Raw genomic sequence first — 26,851 nt, forward strand, 5'->3', positions numbered from 1 at the left:
TACCGTGGATCCAATTGCAGCATCAGGGCTTAGTTTTACATCTGTGACAGCTGCAGATAAATGAGAGCCAATGTTCAAATCTAGAGAACGCATAATTGGACCCAATTCCCCTCTCACCACCATGACTCCATTGACTCCTGATTTACACCAGTGTAAGAGGGAAAAGAATCAGTTCCAATACGTCTTAGTGATGAGTGATAATTCTTTAAAAATAAATGGGCATGAATAAAAAGTTCTAACGTACTTTATACTTTCTCTGCTCACTATTGGCCTAAATTTCATGCTCTGCCTCAGATAATTTTCAATTTCACCAATTTCTAAGCCAAACACTGAATGGTGTGGATTAGAACAGTGGTTTTCAAATTATTTCGTAACACAGATCACATTTAATATAGAGATTGTCTTGTGAATTCTCTTACTTTTTCTCCCTTCCATTTGTAATTGCATGATATTCCTGTAGCAACTACAGCAATTACTTACATGGAAAATATTAGGCAACTATTTAGTACATTTTTAGCTGTCTTTAATGCAATTTAGCAGCTGGGAGTAATAAAGAGGAGCCCAGTACTATATGATCAGCCAGCTCTCCATGCACTACTAGCCAATGCTCTGTGAACTACCGATTCTCCACAGAGCACAGTTTGAAAAGCTCTGGATTAGACATGCTTGATGTAACACTTAGTACATTCAAGAACTAATTCTCCCTTACCATACTGAGGGCAACACAAGGATTCAGACAATCCACAGAGAAATGCAGTATTGCTACAGTGAGATCTTGGTTAGCTACCAACATCAATGGAAGGACACACACATGCACCCACACACAAAAAACTTGCACTGGAGAGACCAATGAAAATTAAACTAAAACTACAGTCCATGCAGGAAGGGTCAGTGGTAAACAGGAGAATGTAGAAGACAAAGACAGGTGAAGAACAGTCTTTTCTTTTCCAATGCAGTTCAATCCACAGACAGTAATGGTGGACCTAGAGCTATGACGAGGTTTGTTGGCTTACATGTGCTCCCCTCTACAGACAGTTTTGAGGATGGGTTCACTCTTTTTGTTAACCTTGTATGGATTCCTCATTTTAAATGAATATTACTTGGACAGATTACAAATAATCATCAACACTGTCCTGGATCATGGCATCTTTCCAGAAGGGGTGGCATGGAAACAAGTGGCCATAAATTCATTGTTCCCACAAAACTACCAGAGTAACAGTTTGTGGTGCCACTTTGCCACCAGCTTTGGTCTAGTTTCCTTCTCTGACATCAACCAGGTTTCCACATTAACCAGAAACAATCAAGGTTATTCACTATTCTTAGGTCACTGAAACTCTTATGTGAGAGGGGATGGCACAAGATAAAACTGATGAAATTCTCATTATTTCCTGATTCTACTTAGGTACCCTGCATGATGGAATTAGTTACACAACTGGCTTTGTTTTTGTGAGACCCTCTGTGAAATAAGACATCGGTCCACTGAAGGATTTCAGTAGTCTACATAGCATATTCCTGGATGGGAAGATTTGGCAATTGGGCAGGGTCAGAGAGTGCTAACAATTGGAGATTTTAGCAAATGAGGAAAGGGGATCAAGGTGCTTGTCTTGATTTGGGTGTGTCAGAAGGCTCTTACCAGCTTAAATGGGACACAGGTTCTTACAACTGAGAGTGGGATTTGGGTATATTCATTTTCAAGAATGGGGCTGGAAACTGTGATAGAACATTGAGAAGGGGAGGTCCTGAGTGCCTGACCAATGACGGCACCACAGCCAGATATTCAATATATTCACAGAGTTAGTACTGGTTGTTAACACATCAAATTCTAGCTTGTCACGTTTACAAGCAAAATTGTGTGCAAGACATCCAGGTAGTTGCTGAAACTACAGTGACAGGTCCCAGTCAATGAGTGATACAGATATACTGACTTAACTCCACTGTACTTATTGCATTTAATGGGTCAAATTCATCCCTACTGCAAGCTCAGTAAAGTCAGTGGAACTACATCACGGAAGAATTTGACCGAATGAGATTTAAACTATCTCTTGTAGGAACCCAAGTTTGAGTATGCTATAATGTCTCACGTCTGCTATCTTTGCATGAAGAATTCAGACGCAGTTCTAATATAGAAGTATTTGAATTTCCAGCAGTGCTAAAATGGTCCCATCATACCCATCTCTCCTTACTGAACAAATACAATTCCAACTTGTCTCACACACAGTGCCTGAGAAACCATGTTTTAGAGAAAGTGACCTCTTCACTGATTCACTATATAGCAAAAGCTTAAAATCCTTCCCACATAGGCAGGGTGTGAGAAGGGGCAAGTAAGGAAAGTAGCCCCAGAGCATCTCCTCTCTTGTCATCCATTCATGCAGGAAGCATGAGAGGTCAGGTTCTTAAGCCTGGTTTCTTACAAACACACACTTGCCGTACCAGCATGCACTGCATGCAGTCAGTATTCCTGCTGCAAGTCTAGTCACTGGAAGAGGATAAGAGAGAGAGCATTTGAGTAGAGGGCAAAACAAGGGCATTTAGGAAACAGATTAGTTGGGATCAAACAGGCTTAGACCACAGCAGAAAATGAGCATTTCCCTGTGCCATAACCAGACAAGCAGATTTACCTGGAAGGCCTTTTGGTTTTGATTTCCTAGTTTCCTTGGCTGTATCTTCATTAAATGTTTAAAAACATTGGGCTTTTTGGGGCAAGACTGTTGGGATATCATTGCCCACATGCTATATTTTATCTTCTTATTTGGGATGGGGGCTCTTTACAAAACAATTCTTTGAAGCTAGCCTGCTGCACTGTCACCAACATTCCTCCACTGAACAAAACAATCACTCTTTAGACTATACCCTAAAGACAGACAGATACACCTGCAAGGTACTATAAACTAAGAAAATCTGCATAAGTTAGTGATGGAGCCCATCCAGGCTAGAGCTCGCCTTAATCACAAGGCTGGTCGCTTTATGATGCCCCCTGCAAATTTTCATCAGTTCTCTGTCCATTACTTTCTCGAGCAGTGGGACTGAGTAAGAAGGCAACTCCTGGCCTAACTTCTCCACTTCACAGTCGAAACCTAATTCCCAATCACAAGGAAAAAGCGGAAGATCTGTTAATGACATAAAACTGCTTTAGCTTGGCTTTTCTGGCTTTTGATGGTTTGTGACATAATCTAAACATTAATTGAAGTACAGAATTTTATTTTTATTTTTGTAAGGAATTTTCCTTTTAAAATAAATTGGTAAAAGAAAAAATACAGAAATAATTTTATTTGGTTTCCAAATGGTTTTATGAATATGACCCATTATTTGGGTCTGTTAAAATGGGACTGAACAAAACATTAGACTATGTGTTATATGAAATAATTTTGCATGAGTAATGGGGGATGGATTATGTTCAGTAATAGGTCTTTATCATCTCTGATTTCTAGAATTACATTTCAAACCTTAGAAGAGTTACATTTTTCTAAAAAATTTTACATGAGCCCTATACAAACAATTAAAGAATTAAATGCTGATAATTTAGAGATTATTTAGTTTATGTTTATGTTTTCTGCATGTTTTCCAGGGAACAGAAGGACAACTATTTCTAATGCCCCCTTGACTCACTAACTGGTTGCCTCCCCTGAATCTGGCTCTGGTAATTAAGCAGGTCGTATGTGCATTTAAGAACTGGAGGAGACTAATCCCTTCTTTCAGTTACTGTTATGATACATTATACGTCTCATTTTTCGGATTATTCAAACATCTACAAAGACTGAGAATTATGTTTAGATATAAAGCACTTAAATTCTGGGCATTAGTCCTGTCATTATCAGTGGCACCCGCCAGTACTAACAAAACCAAATACATTACAGTGTTTTGATAGTAAGTGCATTCAATTCCTATTAACATTTAAACTCTGGGATTAATAATTCAGAAGTGATTTACTTCAATCTTAAACTAGACGCAAAATATTTTAGCTTTGAAATATTTATCATTTTTAAATAAATGAATACACTAAATTATATATTGATATTTTAAATGCTATATAAATCTTCTATGTGAAATAGACTTTCACTTATTTGAACCAGATTCTCCTCTCAGTGACACCCTGGGAAAATCCAGAATAATTGTGTTAACTTTAGTGGAGTTACTCTGGATTTACACCGATGTGAATGAGATCAGAATCTGGCCCTTGGCATTTCCATAGTTAAAATTATTAATAAATATTTATAATATGGCTTAATTTGTAATTGGATTGGCATGGTGATTATTTAAAAATAGTTATGGCATTTTAAAAAACAACTACTATAGATTATATATTTTAAAATAAAATTATTGTTGCAATGCTTGCAATATACTTGTTGAAACAAAGCTACCTCATTCTAACCCCCAGCAATGACCCACGTGTCAACACAGCAGGTATGTACTAAGTCAATATTAGCAACACCTCAGAGAATGCAGACTACCAAAGGAATTTGTGCAATTATTATAATTCCCCCTCCAAAATCCACAAAAATATCCTGTTTTCTTTTGTTACTCAGAATTTGTGTGTTCAGTTCTATTCTTGTCCTTTTATACAGGCTACACCGAGCTTTCTAATTCAGATCATTTTGAGATCTGTAAGAATTATGTTTAATTGGGAAAAGGTTATTGACAATGTTCTCTATTGTGGACAGAACATTTCCTCTCCTTCTGATATACTTCCAAGGTTTATTTTATTTTCCAGAGTAAAGTATTTGTTTAAAACAGGCACATCATTACTTTAGTTTTTGAAATCCTTTTATTTCAGATAAAGCATGCTGCTATATACAGAAAAAAGTGAGGGATCAAAACAAGAGCAATACAGAATGAGCAGCACTTTGCTTGAAACTTACAACATGCTTTTAAAAACTTAGTACATGGATTGTCTCATATATTCTTTTTACTTCTAAGCCATCTCTAACGAAGTGTCACCTAATCCCCTTTTCTTCACAGTCTCACAGCTGCCACATTCCACCTCTATCTTTCTCCCCAAGACAAATTCTGTTTTCAAAGGGAAAACTATAAGCAATGTTGCCAGCAGTGACTCTTAACAATATAGCACATTCAAGAAAAATAAACTTATCACATCTACGGTCTTATCTGAAACATTTTTTAAATATTGAAAGAAATTAAAAGGACTATGTATTTAGAACCTTTCAGCTAGGCTTAGTAAGTTTTTCTTCCCAACTATCTAGCTCCAATTTGACTTTCTTACAGCAGTCATACTCTCTGGAAAGGTATATCTCCCCTCAACACCCAAGAAAATCTGACAATCATTTCTCTTGTTGCTCTTTGTATTTAAATAAAGTACAATGGCTACATCTTTCCCCCATCATTACTTTAAAATTATATTTTATCAGAAGGCAAAAAGAATTCCACTTTACATTGAAGATCATTTGTAGGTCTGGGTTTTTTTTTGTTCTTTTTTTTTGGTGAGAGTGGAGAAATATCAGGCTAGCAACAGAAAACAATAAAGGCAGGCACTCAGAGAAAACCCCCTATCTTATGTCTTTACTGTGTATGTATATATATGATACCCACAGGTTCTAACTCAGGAAAGCAGTTAATTATTTAGTGTAATTTTATATCTTGCACATTTATTTGTTACACATGGGTTTTTAACTTTTAACATTAAGGATTTGCGCCGATAGGCCGTGATGCCAGTTGCGCAATTTGGCAAAGCGTGGGCTGTTACGTTCCGTTTCAAACCTTTCCCTGTGGCATGGAGAAAGAGAGAGAGAAAGAAAAAGACAGAGAGAGAGAGAGAAGGGAGAAAGAAAGGGGTTAGGGAATGTGGCCACTACTCCCCTGCTTTATAACTAGGGCAATGGCAATTTATTTGGATTTACATTACCTCCCAAAATAAAGGCAAACTAGGCTGGGTGATCCTTTTCCAGAGAAATTTTGGAAAGCTTTTTAGATTTGTATTTTTGAGCTGAAATATAACAAATTTGTATTCCTTGGTTTTGGTTTTGTTTGACAGGGCTGCTTTTGCTAGAAATTCTCAGCATAATTCTACTGTTTTCCTGCCAGCAGACTCTCAGTATTTTTTCCAGCTGAGCAGGAAGTGAAAGTCAACATTGTACAAGACAAAATCAATGCAAACATTTCCTATCCTATAATATCTAGGTCAGCCTATATCTTTTCTTATAAGGACCATCGGCTGCAAATTTGAGCAATGTTTCCTCTTAGCTTTTTTGCTTTTGTTAGAGATTAAGCAACGAGAACCTGAAATCCTGCAAATGTTGGTATTTAAATAAGTATCTCCAGACATTTGAGTTAAAAACAGAACAACACAGAGCCAGAATCTGTGTAGTGCTGATCACTTCCTTTCAATATCTAAGCATTCTCAACTCCCATCAACTTCAATGGGAGAGAAGGGCACTCAGCACCTCACAGGTGGTGTTCTACTTCTTTCAGGGTTGGATCTTTTCTGGATACTGTCCTCTGGTTTAGGCCCCAGGTTTTTTAAGTTAAAAATATAAACAAAGGGGTGCGATGGAGCAGAGAAGAGAACTTTACAAAACCTATTGGAAATTAAAATGTTCACATGATTTGTGCATGTGTTTGTTTCAAAGCAGACATGTTCATTTCTCCTGAAAGGCTGATATCCAAACACAAAACCACTGTATTAATGCAGGAGAGCCAGAGAGTGAAACTGATTAGAGAAAAAGAAAATAAACAGACCAGGCTAGTTTCACTCTCCAAGCTTTACAAAGCACAAACAAACAAACACCCCCCCCCCCCCCCCCCCCAAAAAAAAACCCCACAGAGTAAATGGTGACAAGTACTTTAACTTTTCTAATCCTTCAGTTTCTAACAGCATAATATGATACAAATAACACTTCTAAGGGACTCTGTTGATGTACGATTTCTCAAATGCCACTTTATGCTTATAAAAATAAAATTATTCAGAATACCCCTAGCTGTGATGCTGCAACTTTGAGAGGTATTTTTTCAAAGCAATGTGCAGGGTGGTAGCTGTGCAGCTTCAACTGGATTTAATAGGAATCATGAAGTTTAAGAAATCCCTCATTTTTTTGAAGTTATATCCCTCCATCTCCACATACGGAAGGGTATTAATTCAAGAGATGTCTGTTTTACTGGCGACAGACAAATTACTTATCAATTTTTCAACAAAAGATTCATAACAATCCCAATGCAAAGGAAAGGTTTCATAACAAATGGTAATCTTACATCAAAAGTACCTCAAAGTGCCTTTCATCCATTGCCACATGTGCCAGTGTGGCTGCCAGTTTAACTTGAACAAAAGAGTCATAAAACACACTCATTATTATATTAAGAAACAGGCATTTTGCCATCTGAAAATTCCTGCACATTATGGGCTCTGTTCAGAGTACATGCCAGTATCTGTGACAATAGGCACCAAGTCTAGGGGTGAACACTTGCATTAAAAAAATAGGAAAATTACTTGTGTTTTCCTTCTTTGAAAATGTCTAAAAGAAAAAGTAGACATGGAGCTACCACTAAGTTTGACTCAACCCTTATTATTGTTCACACCGAACAAAGCTGATACACAGAGAAGAGAGGAAAAGCACGAGAGAGAAGAGAGCATTCTTGGCAGGCATGACTTTCGACCAAAATTCTCCATTACATGAGAATTCTGACATTTTAACTTATGTGTACATGAAACTTTTCCATCAGGGATGGCATCTGACAGTCTGATATACAGCTCAAACCAATGGATCGCTAAAGAACTGCAAAGACTCCTGCAGTATTTGTACTTCCAGGGGATTCCTTCGCCTTTGGCTGCCCCAGAAACCCCCACTGTGGATTTCAAACCATGAAAGAGTAGCAATGTACAATGCTGCAGGCTCTGTCTACAGTAATTTATGCTGCTGGGAGCCTGGGGGTGGAGCTTAGCATAATGCACACCCGTTTATACCTCTGACCTTTTGTAACTAGGACCCTGTGGAGGGCTTTCTGCTGTATTGGGTAAGAGGGCAGAAGAAGAGGGGAGCATGCTGTAAATATGTCACTCCCTCCTTCCATGCCTTCCAAAACATGCGGTTCACCGTTCCAGGCCAATGGGGGTTGTGGGAAGCAGTGTGGGCTGAGGGATGTGCTGGCCACTGCTTCCCGCCGCCCCCATTGGCCTGGGACAGTGAACCGCGCACAGTGGGAGCTGCGATCGGCCGAACCTGCGGACGCGGCAGGTAAACAAACCGGCCCGGCCCACCAGGGTGCTTACCCTGGCGAGGCGCGTGCCAAAGGTTGCTGATCCCTGGTGCAGACTTATGTGTTATTAACCAATTAGTCTTTTAAAAATCTATCCAATTCCAAGTGTTTTTTTTCAACACCCAGGCCTTTCTATATGCATCTTCTATTTATGGACCACAGCTAAAGCTCATGACAGTCTACATTCTGCCCACAAACCAAGCCCTTGCATTAGCAGACAGAATTTAGTTCTAGTAAAGGTCCTTCCTGTACATAGTGTTTGTTTGGATACGGCAGGATTTGTATTAAGTTCCATTGAAGTTAACAGGACTTCAGTACACACTTGCTGAATCGAGACTTATAATGAGATCAACAGGAATTGTGTTGGCATATTTGAGGACAGAATTTAGTGCAAGGGTGGCACAGTCTCAAACTGATATGTAGGCATCTAGCTACGCAACTTTCAATGAACTGTTGTGGAACCTGGATGGGAAATACATCCAGTTGAAAATATATCCCTTGGATTTGTATTTTCATATTGTAAGTAAAAAGATACGTGTTTTGCTCATCGACTCATCATTTGTAACCCTACCTTACTAGGTGCAGAAGGATCAACAGTCCAAAACCTTGCATATAATCCATTTCATAATAACACAATTTAAACACTGAGTGGGCAAAATACCAGACAGATCACAAACTAAACAAGCTGTTTAAAATATTTTTGGCAAGATAGGGATGTGGAATATGTAAATAGAATACATCAGGCTAGGACCCCATACACTCTAGTTCAATCACAAGTTGCTGAACTAGATGTAGAAATCTCTGGGTAAAATCTATGGCTTGTGTTATGCAGAAGTCAGACTAGATGATCATAACTGTTTGTAACAGCCTTACAGTTTATGAGCCTAGGAATGTGTAAAATCCTTACTGGCAGAACATTTGAAAATGGATATGTACTTTTCTCCAGTAGCAAAAGCAGTCCTGTATCCTCATACTGTGTATTATCTAAAAAAAAAAATCATTTTTTTTCTGTTTCACATAAAATATATTCAGGTGATGATTATTCCATGTCTATAATTGGAAACAACTACATTACTATATCATGTCAGCTGAATCAAGTGCCAATCACAGGATCATCCAAATAAATTGCTCATTAAATTTCAACACTACCACAACATCATATATTTTCAGCCAGTTACAGAATTGAATGCAGTCACATAGGGTCTGATCCTATGAGCCCAGCACAAACAGCACTCCCACTGAAGTCAATGGGAATTCCATGTGCAAAGAGCTTGCAAGATTGAGTACTCATTCCAGGATTTTGTACTGTATTACACCTAACTGTCACATTGTTATCTTTTCAATCAAGCACTTCTTGCAGATTTCTAAGCCAACAGCATTTTCATTTTAGTGATTGTTGAGTAAATGTGTTAGAATATTTAAGAAAAAAATCTAGTTTTGTATTTTCATATTAATGCCATTTTAGAGCATTAGGTATTGGTTATCAGTAAGGAGAAGGCCATAATGCCTGCTGCTAGTTGCCTACCTTGATCTCCTCAGGGCTTCTTCATCCGGGTCTTGCACTGCAGAAATGAAAATGTTTCCATTAAAAAAACCTACTAGATGAGGCCCACAATCCAACTCCAGGTTACCAGAAAAGCATAAAAGAAAATACAATCTAAGGGGATAAGCATGGCAGCTTTCCACCATTAGGTCATACAGAGATATAAAGTGAGCAGGAGCAACTCTGGCTTCAGTGGAATTTACAGGATCTTGTTTAGTTAATGATTATTATTAGCACTCACCACAATAAAAGAATAGTACTCGTGGCTGATTAACTAGATTCAGAGCTTTGTGAGTTTAGCCCACATTGGGGAGGTTTACTGAAGGAAGTGAGTCATCTTTGAGACTCAACAGCTAGTGTATAAAAGAGGAAAGAAAAATAAAATTAATCTAAAAACAAATTTGGGGCTTCATTGCTTGACTTACTGTACTCCGTTCCGGTCATCTGGGCAAGGATGCGGAAAGACTTGGACTGCAGATTGGCAGAACGGCGAGTCCAGTCGTCAAGCTCATCCTCAGACTTGTTCTGAGTTTTAAGCACAGCCTGATACACCGGAGAGGCACTATCTATGTGAGGATCTTTAACAGGAAGGCTACTGAAATGCAGAAAAGGGCTCATTATAAAACAGCACATCCCACCTCATGTTGCAGTTTCTACTCCAAAACAACCAACAACAAAAACCAAAAATATTGTTTTTGAAAATACCCATTTGCCTAAGAAATAAACAAATTACAGTAGATCAAAAACATGTGAATTGAGAACATTTCAGTTCACTTTGTCTTTAACATTCCATATTATTATTATTCAAACCAAAATGTTTGCCAGTCTGTCCATGACCCCTAAGCCAACACAGCCACAAGATTGTGGTAGTAATAAATCAATATAAAACAATAAAGGATGGTCAGCAAGTCAAGATTACTGGACTAATTGAGTATTGTTACCCCTATAATTGTGCATAGTTAGTGCCTCATGTTGTGGAACTAATTAACTGACCCTAGAGTATATTCTTGCAGTTGTGGAAATGGATCATTTTATGGTTACACTGAAAAGGAGAAAATATATTTTGATTATAAAAAGTTAATTTAGTGCAGATTTTTTAATTCTTTCCAGAGGTAGGCTGGTACCAAAACGCTGAATCCAAACACTTCAGAACATTAGAAAATCTGGATTCGAACTTGAGGCTCAGACACTTCTCTAGTTATTTCATATTTCAAACCTTCATTATTAAACTATACCTAATGTTTATGATCTCTCTGATGACCTTGCATGGACTATATAGGAAGAACCATTCAGTTTTGCATACCTAGAGCTCAAACTAGAAAAGTTCATATGACACCCTAAAGCACCAATTGAGTTAACCTCTAATTTGATTTATGATGCAAGTTGGAAGTAGACATGGTAATTTAATAGTTTTTTTTCTCATCAAAATAACTTTTGCATAGTGTGCAGTTAAATTTAATATTAATAGAGCTGCAGATACATACATTGATGGTGATGTGTGCAGTCATGTCATACCTTGGCTCCAGGACTCCTCTAAATACAAGATTATTTCTGAAGTGAATGATTTACATTGTAACTGTATGATCAGTGCCTTACAGAGCTTTGAAAGTGGCATGCTCGATGTCATGAAAATTGAGAAAAGCTATTTTAAAAATTAAGGGCCATATTGTCCAATGAGCTCCCTGCTATAAAGAGCAAGGAATCACAGCAGCCACCTGTTATAAAACTTTCCTCTAAAACCTAGGCAGTTGCCCAAACTTCCTACTTGGCAAGATACAATTCTCTAGAGAAGACCCACAAAAAGCAAAAATGGGGGTGTGGTTTGACAATGTGAGAGGAGTCAGGGAAAAGCCAAAGTAACTGGTATGACACTGTGCAGACAATAAAATAATTTGCCACAGGAAAAAGTATTGCCAATTACTGGCGCTCTCAGCATAGCATAATATAAACCATATCAATGGATTTGTATCTGCAAATAGCATGGGGATGTGTGTGTTTCATGTCAGAATAGAATTACAGAATCATAGGACTGGAAGGGACCTCGAGAGGTCATCTAGTCCAGTCCCCTGCACTCGTGGCAGGAATAAGTATTATCTAGACCATCCCTGAGAGGTGTTTGTCTAACCTGCTCTTAAAAATCTCCAGTGATGGAGATTCCACAACCTCCCTAGGCAATTTATTCCAGTGCATAACCACCCTGACAAGGGACTTGGAAACACTGTATTTAAATATGCCATGGATCCCTATTCCCTATATAAGCCAGTTTGAAAGAGCACTATAATGTATATGACCCCCCTATGGACCCACCTCTAAAGGGGGTATTTGCAGCTGTTCCTTCCTCCCTCCCCCTCCCCAGGATATGCTACCTTCCATCTTTCCTGAGGATCCGACAGAATGCTAGGAAGCAGCACACTAAGCTTACAGTTCCTATTCTTTTGCACTTCTTACACAAAAGGGGAACATTCTTAACATAATGGACTAATTTTTCACTGTTGGACCATAAATTAGATTATGCCCATAAAATGGCTTCAACCAGGATAAACCCTGCTACAGTGCCCAGAGGTGAGCTGGAACGTCTGCCCAGTTGGAAGAGTGCAAGAACAGAAAGAAGCTATAACCTCACTTTCGGTGTCTACCTTCTTTCCATCACCATGGTATCTAAGGGCAGGTCTTCATTACGGGGGGGGGGGGGGTTTGATTTAAGATACGCAAATTCAGCTACGCGAATAGCGAATAGCGTAGCTGAATTCGACGTATCGGCGCCGACTTACCTCGCTGTGAGGACGGCGGCAAAATTGACCTCTGCGGCTCCCCATCGACAGCGCTTACTCCTACCTCCGCTGGTGGAGTAAGCGCGTCGATTCGGGGATGGATTGTTGCGTCCCGACGAGACGTGATAATTCGATCCCTGATAAATTGATCAGAGATCAATTTCTACCCGCCGATTCAGGCGGGTAGGGTAGACTTAGCCTAAGTGCTGACAGGTGTGGGAACATTGGGGGACTAGTTCATCTTGCAAAGGTAGCACTGATTCTGAGCATCCCCTCTGTAGTCTCCACCAGCAGAGCTCCTGTGTGGCTCCAGCTGTAAACTAAAGCTGCATCCTTCCCTCATCCTCATCCCCTTGGAGACCCTGAGGGAAAATAGGGGAGGGACAGCATCAGCCTCCTTTAACTGAATTTTCCATGTGGAGCAGTAGGCCTTGCTAATGCAGGGAGGTATAAATTACACCTTCCACTGAGGCACTAGTGAATCAAGCCTTATATCAGAAACAGCCTTAGTATAAGGACTAATGAAGAAATTTTGTAATGTGAATAGAAAGGAAAGAAATGAAGCCTACATTATAGTCATTCAATCGCCACGTCTCACCCCTCAAACTACTCTCCAAGAGAAGCATGAAAATAAAAAATATAAATAACATTGTATTCCTCACAGCAAATGATTTAATAAAGGTTTCCAATTAGATGGTAACATTTTCATGTTTCCAACTACACTTTATATGTTCATTTTTCTACTGAGTAAGCAGCATCTTTTGCTTTTTTACTGTAATGGATGACTGGCTGCCTATTACTGGCTAACAGATGATTAACTTTATATCCCGACTTACATTTTGATCCTGCTGGAGCTTAAAACAATGCTCTGTTTGATTGCAAATTTCACAGCTGCAGAATGATGGATACTGGATAATAAAACCCAGTTCATGGATGGTACTGCTGACTTCAACTATCAGCTATGTGTTACTGTGGCAGTACTAGCATTTGGGTCATGGACAAATAGCCAGGTTCATTTTGCTAAATCCCCTGCTTACATTGCTTTGTTCTAGTATTATGATGGATTTACCAAAAAAAAAAAAAATTTTGATTAAAACTATAAATATAAAAATGACCAATAGCTCAGATGTGGCTGTGCAGCAGTAGAGATTGGGTCTGAGATTTCAGAATAGCAATATGTATCAGGGTATATTAAGATCTTTATGGCAGACAATAAAGACAGGAAATGGATTCTGGTGAATTAACCTTCCCTCACTGAATGAAGTGCCTCACACTAAGTCAAACTAGGTTATCTAGTTGAGCAAAACATATCGGAACATTTCCAATTATGACTTTAATGCAACAGGCCTCTGTCTTTCTTTGAGTCATAATTATACCACAAATAAGTATTAGGATATATGAGCCAGTAGGAATGGTAGTGTATAATACAGAGCAACACTGTGGTTGGTTATGGTCTTTCCAAAAGCTTAGATGGGGCACCTGACTCTTTCAGAAAACTTGATAATGGAAATAAAAAAAAAGACTTATCAGTTACTACTATGCCCTTTCTTCATTTTAAAGTTTGTTTTCTTAGCGTGTGTGTGCACACAAAAAAATCTGCCCAAATAATTTAGGGCATTTTGCTATGATTGAATAGAAAATTATACCTTTGTTCACCTCATTAGGTGGGTCATGCATTCACAGCAAAATTAATTTGCACCAAAATAAGATCTATAGACAATCAAACCTCTTTGAATAAGGAGTAAAGTGTCTGTGACTTTCTATTCATTATAAGCTATGGCTCAACAAGTGGACCATATCCTGAAGTCAGTTCTTACTCAGGTAACAAAAGGTTGAGTAAAAGTTAAGTAAGGGCTTCAGGATTTGGGCCTTGATGTAAAACTACAGTTGAATTTCTATGAAGAAGGGTATTTGATCCATATAAATATTGAACGGATGGCATTTCGATTCCAATTAGTAACAAAAGCAATTACAGAAATTATCAAAGACTTATAAGGAATTGTAAAATAGCCATCCATTTTTGTTCATTATAAAGAAAATCTAGAGTTTGTTATTGTTGCTTAATTCAGTTCACACACTCAAAGGGTTAATTTCAAGTGCCGGTCTCAGCTGGGTGCAACTCTGCTGAAGTCACTGAAATTACACTTACATCTGGAGTGAATTTGGACAAAAATCTTTAATGACTTGTAGAAGAGGTTTGACTGAAATGTACATGAAACACATGAGTACAAGATCTTATGGGCACCAACTCTTGGTTCTTGGTATATTCTGAGTTATAATACAACAACAGGAATGATGGGAAAAGGGCCCACAGACAGGGCATTCTCACTCTCCTACCTTGATGTCCTGGCATGAGGGTTTGAATAATTCCAGTATAAATAAATTGATTCGGTATGTTTGAATGATTTTCTTACATCAAACAACATGGGCCTGATGCTGATCTTACTTACCCCAGCTTTAACACCATTGACTGAAATGATTATATCAGAACTTGGCCCCAGACACTGAGGTAATATTTTTATTATTATTCATTTCTACACAAGCGTACACAGTGCTTCAAGACTTCACATAGCAGAAATCGCCTATTATATTATTTCTCAAGCTGAACCTACACTCTTGAGATCTGAAGTCTGCATCTTCTTACTCGTTTACATACATGGGGCCAAATTCTCTGCAGAGAACTGAATCTAAAGGAGGACTAAAGGAGAATTTGGCTAACTGTTAGAATACCGCTTATACAGTTATTTTCATATTTAGCAGCAAAATGCTTATTTCAGGCTTGAACAAGCAAGGCGATGAATAGCCTCAACTCCACTGTAGTAAGCTGGAGTTCAGAATAGTCAGCATATCGCAGAAGGCACAAGCAGCACCCTGAAGGATCAAGCCAATGATATGATCAAATGAATATAATCCAATCACTGGCCAGGCCTTTACTTTTGAGATGATCTGATCAGAGAGAAGAGTAGAAGGTTTCCTTTAATGCCTAAATTTAAAGCATAGCATATAACCTACTGGGGAGAATCTAACATTCACTAAGTAAGAAGTTAGGAAGTTCACAAAAAGAAAGCTGTGCCAACAGGCTGTAGCCCTGAGCAAAGCATATTTAAAGAGCCGAGTCTGAGAACTCAAAGGATAGAAGCACTACTCTGATCCAGATTAATATTAGACTGAAGGATTGTCTACACCGCATGGCAAAGCACTCTACAGGGGTGTAATCTGTAAAGGACCTAACTGCCCCGAGTAGACCTTGATGGAGTGCTCTAACGGTATGTCTACACTGCAATTAAAAACCCACAGCTGGCCTGTGCCAGCTGACTTGGGCTCGCAGGGCTGTTTAATTGCGGTGTAGACGTTCAGACTCAGGTTGGAGCCAGAAATCTAGGACCACCACAGTGGGAGGGTCCCAGAGCTCGGGCTGCAGCCGAACATCTACACTACAATTAAACAGCCCCTTAGCCCGAGTCAGCTGGTATGGGCCAGCCACAGGTGTCTAATTGCAACACAGACATACCCTAAGGCTACATCTACAATATGACATGTCTAGAATACATTACAATACATAGTGTACACATACTCGCACTCTGTATCATACAGCTAGCACAAGTATAAACAGCAGTGTAGCTGTGGTAGTGCAGGTAATGGCAGTGGACGCATAGCTTAGCCACACAGAGTATGTACCCACTCAGTGTTTTCCCTAGGAATTGAAATTTGGGGGGGTTTTCAAATTTAGGGGGGGGTCAAGGCCGATGAAGGTTGAGTCCATGAGGGTGAAGGTGGGCTGTATGGCACCATAGTAAAACCTGAAAAATGTTTCATGACCATTTTATTAGATTTAACTCATGTTTTTAAAATCATCACACAAATTAAAGTTAGCTACTCAAGCCTTCTATGAAGCACTACATCTACATCCTTCTTGGTTTCTTGTTATAATTTTGCACAACTTTATTAATGAACTTCTTGAATGCAATGTGTTCATCTTTGGTGGCTTCTCATGTGTCCGGTACTTCCATTCCTTCAATTGATATGCTCATTAGTTCATTCACATGATCAGCAGAAGGCAACTTCTTTCAGAACACAAAATTCTATTCAATGATGAAAAAGAATGCTCAACTGTAGCTGTTGTGACTTGGAGTAGCAAGAGATGTATACCTACTTCTTTCATTCCAGGAAACATAGCACAAAGATCGGGTCGAGCCACTAGTGATGATAAAAAAGAAGTTGAAGTCAAATCTTCATTCATTCATCGTATGATATTCCACTCTGTGTTCAAATTCTCTATTCTGTCCTGAGTACATGGCAGCCCCATTGCTGGTAATGCCTCACTCCACTCAACTGTCAAGTGTTTTATAGGACAGGAATCTGTAAAAGTTATGTAGAGGTTAAGTAGAATCTAGAAGTCGCTGTTGTGGATTTTTAAGAATCAAGTCTGTGTATTTTTTCAGTTGTCTTAACAAACATTTCTTGTCCTCTTCACTTAAGAATTCAGTATAAATGCCTTCATTAGTCAACTTCTGGACTGAAGTCTTTGCTTCTTCCAGTACTTTTTCAATGGATAGCTCTCTGATTGATCCAAATGTAGCTTCTCTTGCTGGACAAAGATCTACTATTGTTGTAGCAGATGCCTGGATGGCATTGTTTAATGACCCAAGTGGTTTCAACAGTAGACTTACAAGAGAGAGAATGGCAATAGTCTTCTCTGAACATAGTAGCAAAAGTAATCCACCAGCCTCACTACGTAGATCCATCCCATCTTGGTAGATACTTTGCAAAGCCAGTGATAACGGTTAAGACAACGGCTTAAGACAACAGTCAAGGATCACTCATGAAAAAGCCGGCGGGTTTTCCCAGGTTGGACTAATTTGAACTTCAGTCCCAGAGTATCTTCTATATTTTCCAAAAAGAAAGAGGAGTACTTATGGCACCTTAGAGACTAACAAATGTATTTGGGCATAAGCTTTCGTGAGCTAAAACCCACTTTATCGGATATATGCAGTGGAAAATACAGTAGGAAGATATATATACACATAGAACATGAAAAAATGGGTGTTGCCATACCAACTATAACAATACTAATCTATTAAGATGCATTCAGCAGCCATATATGCAAATGTTTTGAATGTGGTGAGACAGTTCTTCACTTTTTCAACTGTTGAGTCTTTCACTGTTGCACCACATGCTTCTAGCCAGTCAGTTGAGTTTCTTGCAGAAAGACAGTGAGCATTTGCTGGTCTTGTTCAGAACCAGTGTTCAACTTCAGGATGAACAAGTAACAATGCACTTAACATTTGCCTCTAGTTTGTAGTGTGTGGTATCTCTTGCTTAAATAGAAAGTCTGATGCTACAGCCATGTTTGTTCGCGTGCACTGTGTTGTGTCTCCAGCATTCTTAACAGCCTTGTTAATACTCACCGGTGTTGTCCTTGGTCAGTGGAGACTCAGAGTTCAGAAGTGCTTTCACATGAGTTCACCTCTCGGGGAGGAGGGGCAAGAAGGCACCTTGCTCATTCCTCCATCTGCTCACTGTTCGCTCTGGCCACTGTTGTTCATTATGCCACCGTTCACTCCTTTGCTCTGTTGCCATGGCCCTCTGCCGTCACCTTCTGCTGCCACCTGCCACTGTGACCCCTGCGAGTTGGTCTCTTGAGGTTCCACCCAGCTCTCAGTGATTTCAGCTGAGCTCTCAGTGGGGGAACCTCGCTGCTAGTGCAGACTGGGCTGTCTCTTCCACAGAAACACTGTCCCACAGCAGGTTTAAGCACTTAGATCTGATTAACAATGATTTCAGCAGTAGTGATCACTTAACAAAACAAAAGACTATCCATGGAGCCTAATCAGCTCTGTCTTTAAACAGTGGAGAGGGACAGGTCAAATAGTACTTGTGACTCAGGCAGACCATCAAGCAAAACACCTGTCCCCACCCTCTCTCTTGATGCCCTCAATCTGCATAGGCTAAGTACAGTTCTACTGCCCTTTACTCATACAATAAGAATAGCAACATTTCATTCCCCCCACACACACACACATTCAAGTGATTTTTAATCCAACCCCAGCCAAAGTCTATCACTTGGGCAACATAGCTCTGTTTGCTGGATACCTAGATATAGTAGGTGTGACTGTAAATACAATCTGGTCCTGCAGCCTTTCCCCCAAGCTCATCACTAGTTGTCAGGGAAAGCTCATTTAGAATTTGCTTACAAATCATAACTTGAAATTATTAAATTGGCCAACATCACCAAAATGAACGCACTATGACATCATCATAAAAAACAACATCTGTATAAGGAAGCTAGTCTATGTTCATACTTTTCAATCAATTATACTTTTTCAGATACATGTATTTTATCATACACTTTATATGCTTTAAAAGTGTGTATTAATGTTTCAATTTCAATTCAAATTTCCAAACAATCACTAAATTGGCAACACTGTATGTAACTAGTTCACAAAACTGGGGGAGGGTGTTGGGGAAATTCAGGGGGGGTGTACCCATTGGTTTCAGGTGGGTTTGTATTCAGCAGAGCTAAGCTGTGCCTGTGCTGCTGCTGCCCCTACTACCATGGCTACACTAACCGATGCATACACCATACGTGCATGAAAGCAGGGGAATAATCACGTCTAGCTTGTAGTGCAGACGTAATTTAAAAGGTACCTAGTTTGTGTTAACATAGGAATGAAAGAGGACTATGTTAACACAAACTATGTACCTTTTAGAGCACGCCAACAGGGTCTCTACAGTGCAGTTAGAGCACAACATGTTAGGATGCTTTATAAATCACACCCCCATAGAGCACTTTGCCGTGCTGTGTATACAAGCCCTCAGAAATCACTCTCCAAAGATGAAGGAAATGCTTCAATGCTAGTTCATATAGTGTAGCTTCCAGATTAGCTTTCTACTTGAGGTAACAGAAGAGGATTATTTCATGGGCGTATTTCCAAAAAGTAACAGTTCACTAAAACTGCCTGATACATAAAAATAAATGTCAGTAACTATTTAATTTCTAAAATTTAAAATTTAATATACAAAATGGAAAAAAAATTGGAACAAAGCTTCTGCTGATGTCAACTGGCATAGCTCCACTGACTTCACTGGTGCTATGTCTTATGTAAAACAACAGAAGAGCTGACTCCTGGCTTTTTATCTAGATATGTTTATTTCCTTTTGTTTCCTTTCCAGCTATATTTACCTTTATTCTAGTGTTCATCATTTGGACCCTTTATCATTACTCAGACTGCCCATGTCAGAATTCTCTAACGCTAAGGAATATTTAAATAAGTACACACTTTTTCCCTCCCATTAGAAAATACATTGAATTCTCATCTCCATCTGCACTTAGTGGAATTCTTTCATCTTATCTGGGATTTTCTGGAAGGGTCAGTCTCTCCTTTCTGTGAAGCATCAGGGACTGGCCTCATATAGGAGAGGCATATTGGACCAGTGGTCTGATCCAATATGGCAAATTCTTTATTCTGAACTGCATTTGACAGATCTCATTTAAGAGCCGTCTATGAAGTTACCAGGACTTCACATGCTCAACAGTGAAACTTTATAACTATGAGACCGTCTAAATGGCAGTTTTAAAGAGATATGATTTGTATTGTATGACTTTGCATATACAATAAAATGTCTCTAAAATCCATATATATGAAAGAAGTGAACCTTTTTAAAAGAACACACACATACACTGTACTTCTTTCATTGTGTTTAGCTAATTGGAAATATGGATCTACTTACGCCAATGGAGATTCACTGTGAGTCATATGGTCAAAACCCAACAAAAGGCATTGTGCGGGATCCATCATTATGGAGCATTGGGATGTGCACAACAAAGTAATGTTAGTACCAGAAATTAGTGAAGAAAAGGATTGAATAAAGAGAAAAGAAAAGAAATGATCAATAAAAGGGAGCACAAAGAGATACATAAAAATGTTAGCACTTTGAATAAGCTCACTGGTTATCCCCTCAATATCAACTATGTTAAAGGTACAGCACACATTTCTCCTTCCCATACCCATGAAAAGATTAAAAGTTTTCTATTCCAGATAGAATAGAATGTCTAACAAGAGAAATATGGGGTCACGTGCATCCCAGGTCTAACTCCAATAAAGGCAGTGGAGTTATACCATAGATGAATTTGTTTGATAATATTTAAAGAATCCCACAAGGAAATCAAATAATCCGTCAAGACCAAAGACCCAATCCTGCAACCTACGTGGGCAGGCACCTGCACCATACAAATCTACATTGACTTTAATGGTAAACCGCACAGGCATATGGTTTAGGCCCTTAATTTGTTCTGGTTTGCACTATGCATCCTCTCTCCCTAACCCCTTTCTTCCATATTAACAGTTGTCACAAAAGTCCTGCTGTATTTGGAAAAAAAACAGGCCTTGATTTGCCTCCCACTTAATGGATTTATACCAGTGTGAAGTCAGGTTAACTACAGTTGGGTTACTCTTCATTTACTCCAGTTTGAGAGAGAAATGAGAAGGTTACAGATGAAAAAAGGTTTATTAAGGGTTTATAAGTATACCATTTAAAAGGCGTATATTTCTTCCAATAAATCAGCATGTTTCTTTTGGGGCTCTGATGGTTGTTGTATAAATATTTGCTTAGATAAATCTGAAAATGCATAATGACAAGCATAATACAAGTTCTTAAGGAAAGTAATTACAGCGTATATTAGGCTGTACCTTACCAGGGCCGGCTCCAGCTTTTCTGCCGCCCCAAGCAACCAAAAAAAAAAAAGACCGGTGGCAGCACTTTGGCGGCAGCTCAACTGCGCTGCTTCTTCTGTGCCAGTTTGGTGGTGGGTCCTCCCTCTCTTCCTCTTCGGCGGCAATTCGGCGGCAGCTCAAAGAGGAAGAGAGGGAATGAGGGACCCGCTGCCGAATTTCCACCGAAGACCCAGACGTGCCACCCCGATACCAGACGGAGTGTGGCCCCTTTGAATGGGCTGCTCCAAGCACCTGCTTGTTAAGCTGGTGCCTGGAGCCGGCCCTGTACCTTGCAGTCCTTGCTGAGGCATGACTTGAAACTGCATGAATGAGGACTGCAGGATCAGGCCCATGGAGAATATGCTTTAGGAGTTTTTTTCACAATATCAGAGTGAATTACATGTCCATTATATTAAAGACCAAGAGCTTGTCAACTGACTATTAGTAATTTACAGCCGGTTTTGAGTCATGGCTACAAACAACATTTCTTAAACCAGAAAATGTTATTATATTACATTTCCCCTAACAATGGCATAAGAGGTTTATTAAAAAAATCTAGCTCAATCTGGAATTCAATTTTTTTCCAGGACAAATCTAAGAAGTTATTTTCTTTTAACTTATTTTGAGTTTGGTCTGAAATAAGAACAATTTTCAGGAAAAAATTGCATTTCCCTCGTAGGATAATATAGAATTCTGAGGCTGATAGAAACATAAATTAGACGAAAACAGAATTATTAAGTGCTATTGACAGAACTAAGGATTCCGAAACAGCACCCAGGGTCCTTGATTACACCATATTTAATCTAGTTGTATAACATTTTTGTATAACATACATGCATTTTAGGCCCCTCATATTGGATTAAATTTCAGTCTTTTTAGAGAGGCTATTTATATATTTCCTTTACTGGTTGTTACACACCATCATGAACCTTCTCGTTGCTGAAAAGCAGTTATACTGTGCAGCACTGCAAAAGTGAAAAGTATGTATTTGGATCAACAGAGTATCTTATCTGTCTTCACCACTTTCTTTACACACAAACCTCTATCTGTCTGCTCAAGACAACAAAAGAGAGGGGTCATAATCACCCCCCTCTGGTTTAAATCAGCAGTTGGGAGAAATTATTAATTTTTAGTGATGCATACAGTATTATGGAAACATCATTTTTAGCTTAAATATCTTCTCAACTGTGAAATATGCAAACTCCTGTTTATCCTAAGTTAGAGGTTTCAATTAAACAGCAGTCGTTAAATATAAATCCCAAAGCAGGATAACATAACATTGGGCTTCACTCTGAAAAATATCAAACAATAACCAGTAATAAAAATGCATCTTACATTCTTTTTATACCAATGACAAATGCTTCTCCATTTTCTTGCCTGTTGTGCTATGTAATCAATGCAGTTATTAGACTGAAAGTACGGTTGTTATAATAGGCATTATTAAGACAATAACTATCCATATTTCCAACTCCACAAATCTTTTCTACAGGTGAAACCTACAAAGTTGCTCTTTATTAACATTCTGATAGCAATATTCTACTTGAGTAACCTTAGCCCTTATGCTTTAGCAGCAACCTGTTTCTCTGAGCTTGATGATGGATATAAAAAAAAATTAAACAAAACCGATGCTCTGCTGTCACTTATACCAATGTAAAATCAGGAGAACTTTGCTGAAGTCAGTGGAATTACTCTGGATTTACACCCAAGTAGCTGGGAGCAATATTCAAACCACGGAGATTAATTTAACAGTTTGCACATCAACTTAAAAAAAGTGCTGCCAATTTCCTTACTAATAATATTTTTACTCTCCATTTTTGTAATACCATCTTAGAGGCTTAAAAAAATTTCTTTCCCTATCAAGTGTGCATACTTTCCAGTTTCTCAATGCTGAAATGTACAGTATATTTAGTTCCTATTCCATGTGTGGAACCCACAACCATATCAGAGGGAAATGAATGGACAGGCTAAGGGCAAGATACGCCCCCAGTAATTTCTAACAATTTTTTCATAGGTCAAATCTGGGGCTTACCTTACCTGACAAAGCATCTCTCACCAAGGGTAACCATGGAACAGATTGAGAGAGTCAAAATAACTTTCCTTTTTTGCTTCAAGTACCATATATAAAATGGCCTGATTCCACCACCATTACTCTCACTGAACTGTGTCTTAGTCTGTGAGTAGTCTCATTTACCTAGTGTGAGTAACTGTGGCAGAATCTGGCCTGACATGAAAAAGCCACCGAAATAATACGGATATTTGCAAATAGCTAGTAGCAGGATTTTTGGGGGGTTTTTTTAATGACTACAGCTCATCCCTCACTTCAGAATGTCTTCTGCTACCAAGTGAGAACTATTTAGTTTTACAGACAAAAACCTCTCTGTATAACCATGTGGGATTTCTCCAAGTCATCAGAGTTTCCAAATCTAGGAAGAATACTGAAAAAGGAATTTTCCTATTCTAAACACTCCTCCTCCTTTTATCTTTCAAAGGATGTTAATTCCACCTCAAAATATTTAAAGAAAACACCGATCTGTATTTTTCAGTGCAGTGCATGAAGATACTTCCTCCTTCCCCCACAAAATCCAAACAAACAAACAAGGAGAGAAAAAGGATGAGAGGAAGGATTCATATATCATGCAGATAGGTGCCATTTTACACAAGAAAAAACCTTACCCAGCAAGTTCACCACCTTGGGCCTGTGCCTGGCCTGCGATGGCATCCATGATAGCATCCTGGGAATACATGCTGATCGGGGTGTTATACTGGGCATGAATTATAGTGGCCTTGCCACCCGGGCCTTTCACCTCAATGGGTTTGTGTGTAGACAGAGCAGAGTCCTTCAGGACATTAGGGTTGAAGCGTTCCACATACTCAGTGCTGGGGTTATGTGAGAGTGAGATTTGGAGAAGAGACAAAGGGAGAAGGAAAAGAAAATAAGGACAAACAGGTGATAATTATAAAAAGAAAAAAGCAGCAGCAGAGGAATGCGTGCATGTGCCTAAGACATCTCACCAAAAAAGCATCTGTTCAGACTGCTGGAGAGAAGGAACACACTGCGTAATGGATAACATTAACAAGGATGCGGTTTTTGTGTTGGCTGATAGTTTTGTAAACTTGAGTCAGTTGCAGCCACAAAACAAAAATTATGGCAAATATAGCTGTTATATATGCATATGTAGGTACATCTATGTCTACACCCAAAGAGCTCCCCATGTATTCCTTCAATCTTTTTAGAAAGATCTTCTAAGGTACTAGAAAGTTTAATGAGTTGAAATAAACATCTGCTTCTCTCTTATGCAGAATTACATTTTTTTTCTATATGGATAATTCATCATGGTGCTATTTAGTACTCATGCTTTTCATCTTCATAGCCCTTTGCAGATATTAACAATTTAATCCTTATAGCACCTCTGTGAGGAAATGTGGAGGTTACCAAAATATGTAACCACTACAGGATAAATTTATTGCAAGGTCAGTCCTAAATCTGTCTACATCACAGTCGATAGGCCAATTGCACTCATTATCCTGAGATAGTTGCCTATTGTGACCTCCATGTGGGTAAGGATTTTTATTAGGGAAAATGAGGCACAGGCTGTTTAGGTGACACCCAAAATCATGGAGGGAAATCAGTGTCAGAGCTAGGATTTGAACGCCAGGGTTCCTCACTTTCAATCCTAAACTTAGATCATTAGGCCATGACTCTCAGCATCTTTGTAGACAGTGTTATACTCCTAGAGTTTAGCTTAAGTTTTTCCAAGTAACGTTTTAAAATCGGATCTTCAGTCATTTAATTAACTGCTCTTGGCTACCACATGGGACACCAGGGTAAAATTCTCATCTGTCACCCCCACCTCCTCCCTCAACCCACCAAGGAAATAAAGTGTTTTGGGTGTTTCAGACACTATATGCTCATCCCTGAATGGTAGGGATTGCTTCACAGTGCTCAGCAGTAACTCTTCCAGTTTACTGAGCAACAATGAAGAAAAGGAATCTGCAATATTCATGGCAGGTCAGAAGGATTGGGCCACAGTATTGGCCTTTTAGAGTGTTTGTTAATAGAAGATGCCCCCTCAATCATTAAAGGAGAGAGAAGAAAATCAAGGGGGTGAAAAACTCTTCCCACAAGTTGTGAAGACTCCCAGCAGACAACTGACTTGAGACTTGCGCTGATTATCATAGGTGATCTGCTCTCCCATGCAATGGATTCCAACTCCTGTAACAGCCTTTTGTTTGGTGAGATGCCTTTACTGAGGCCAACAGTAGAGAGATAGTTGTGCATTTCTGCAGCAATATTTGAGAAGAGCACTGACAGTAGCATGCAGCAGGGACAGGTGCATATAGATGCACACATACCTTATTGCAAACAGAGCCCTGCAATACATGCATAGACATTTTGAAGGAATTAAGAAGCTTCATTATGCATTTGGTACAAATAAAAAACATGCATTTATTTGAACATTTTCACCATTTTAAATGTCTCTTAATTAACACGTTTAATAACCATGAGAACATTAGTCTATTGATACCATCTTGTAAAATGACTCACAAAGAAAGAGAGACTGCACATTATGCCTACTATTAGCTTCTGAAAATCCCCATGTTTTGTTATTGAGGTGACTTCTCTTATCCCCACAATGTATCACGCCATTGGAGAGCAGTTCGGAATTCATAGACCCTGGAGATCATTGATTCAGTGCTCTCCCTCTTTTCCATTAATAGGAGAAGGAAGACTCAGTGAAGGCATCAGTTTACCTAAACTGAAGCTGCAATTTGTATGAAAATATAATCCAAATCAATCCAAAAAAGGGCAAGAGGTCTCAGGGATGCTTAGGCTCGCATAAAAATTACTGATTTCAGTGTTGGAATGTGGAATTGAAGCAATTTCACTGCTCTCTTAACAGTCCTTCGCAAGGCAAAACATCAATTGAAATCAATAGGTATTTCCATAGAAAGAACTAGAAAAGGTCTCTTTCAACTGCAGAGTTTCTACTGCAATGTTGTGTTGGGTGGGGAGGAAATGTTAATGTCAATACAGGATGCTCAGTGCAGGACCTTTGGCAGAGGTGAGGAGCCAATTCTAGCAGGAGCAAGAGACTAACAGCTACAAATCTGGGATCTCTGCAAAAGATAATGCTGACAGGCATTCAGCAGGTGAGCAAAATTTATACAGCTTGGTAGCAGAACTCTGGAAGTATGCAGGAAATGTAACAGAAGAGTGTAAGATAAAATATAGCCCATACTTTGACTTCTGCTACATCGGCCACACAACTCCAGGGAAAAATTCAGTCCTAAGCGTAAGTGGGAAAAGGCTCTTTTGACTTCAATGGAAGTTTTATCCATTTGTTTCTAGCTACATCAAGGGCTTAATGTGGGCACCACACACTGCCAAATCAGTGTAAATTACACATATGTTGCTCACCCTCTAAACGCCAATTCAAGTTGAACTACTCTATCATTTCCACCCATCCTCTTATCAGTTAAACTTGATATTTAACTTGCTTCATCATTTACTTCGCTGCTGAATTTATCCCAATCTTGAGTTCCCATCAGTTTCTGGACTTCCAGAATGTTGCATGGGCAAGAGCAACTTTCAATCCAGAGAGGTCAAGCAGGAATTCAGA

At 39.0% G+C, this 26,851-nt stretch overlaps 1 protein-coding gene across 25 annotated transcripts in view; it reads right to left on the reverse strand.

The window, feature by feature from the left end:
- The window catches only part of LDB3 (LIM domain binding 3), a 214,824-nt gene that overhangs the window by 75,992 nt on the left and 111,981 nt on the right, over positions 1 to 26,851 (reverse strand). For 11 of the 25 annotated variants that reach the window (XM_034777357.1, XM_034777371.1, XM_034777382.1 and 8 more), the window contains 4 exons: positions 23,904 to 24,107; positions 20,248 to 20,262; positions 10,171 to 10,340; positions 9,728 to 9,764 (listed from right to left, as the gene is read on the reverse strand). In XM_034777357.1, the coding sequence (XP_034633248.1) occupies positions 9,728 to 9,764; positions 10,171 to 10,340; positions 20,248 to 20,262; positions 23,904 to 24,107 (426 nt within the window). Of the gene's footprint in view, positions 1 to 5,210; positions 5,719 to 9,727; positions 9,765 to 10,170; positions 10,341 to 20,247; positions 20,263 to 23,903; positions 24,108 to 25,583; positions 25,602 to 26,851 lie in introns of those variants that run through there. The other 14 variants (XM_034777379.1, XM_034777377.1, XM_034777365.1 and 11 more) reach the window with 9 other exon arrangements.

Source organism: Trachemys scripta, chromosome 7 (assembly GCF_013100865.1).
Source record: "Trachemys scripta elegans isolate TJP31775 chromosome 7, CAS_Tse_1.0, whole genome shotgun sequence".
In the NCBI taxonomy this organism is placed as follows: Eukaryota; Metazoa; Chordata; order Testudines; family Emydidae; genus Trachemys; species Trachemys scripta.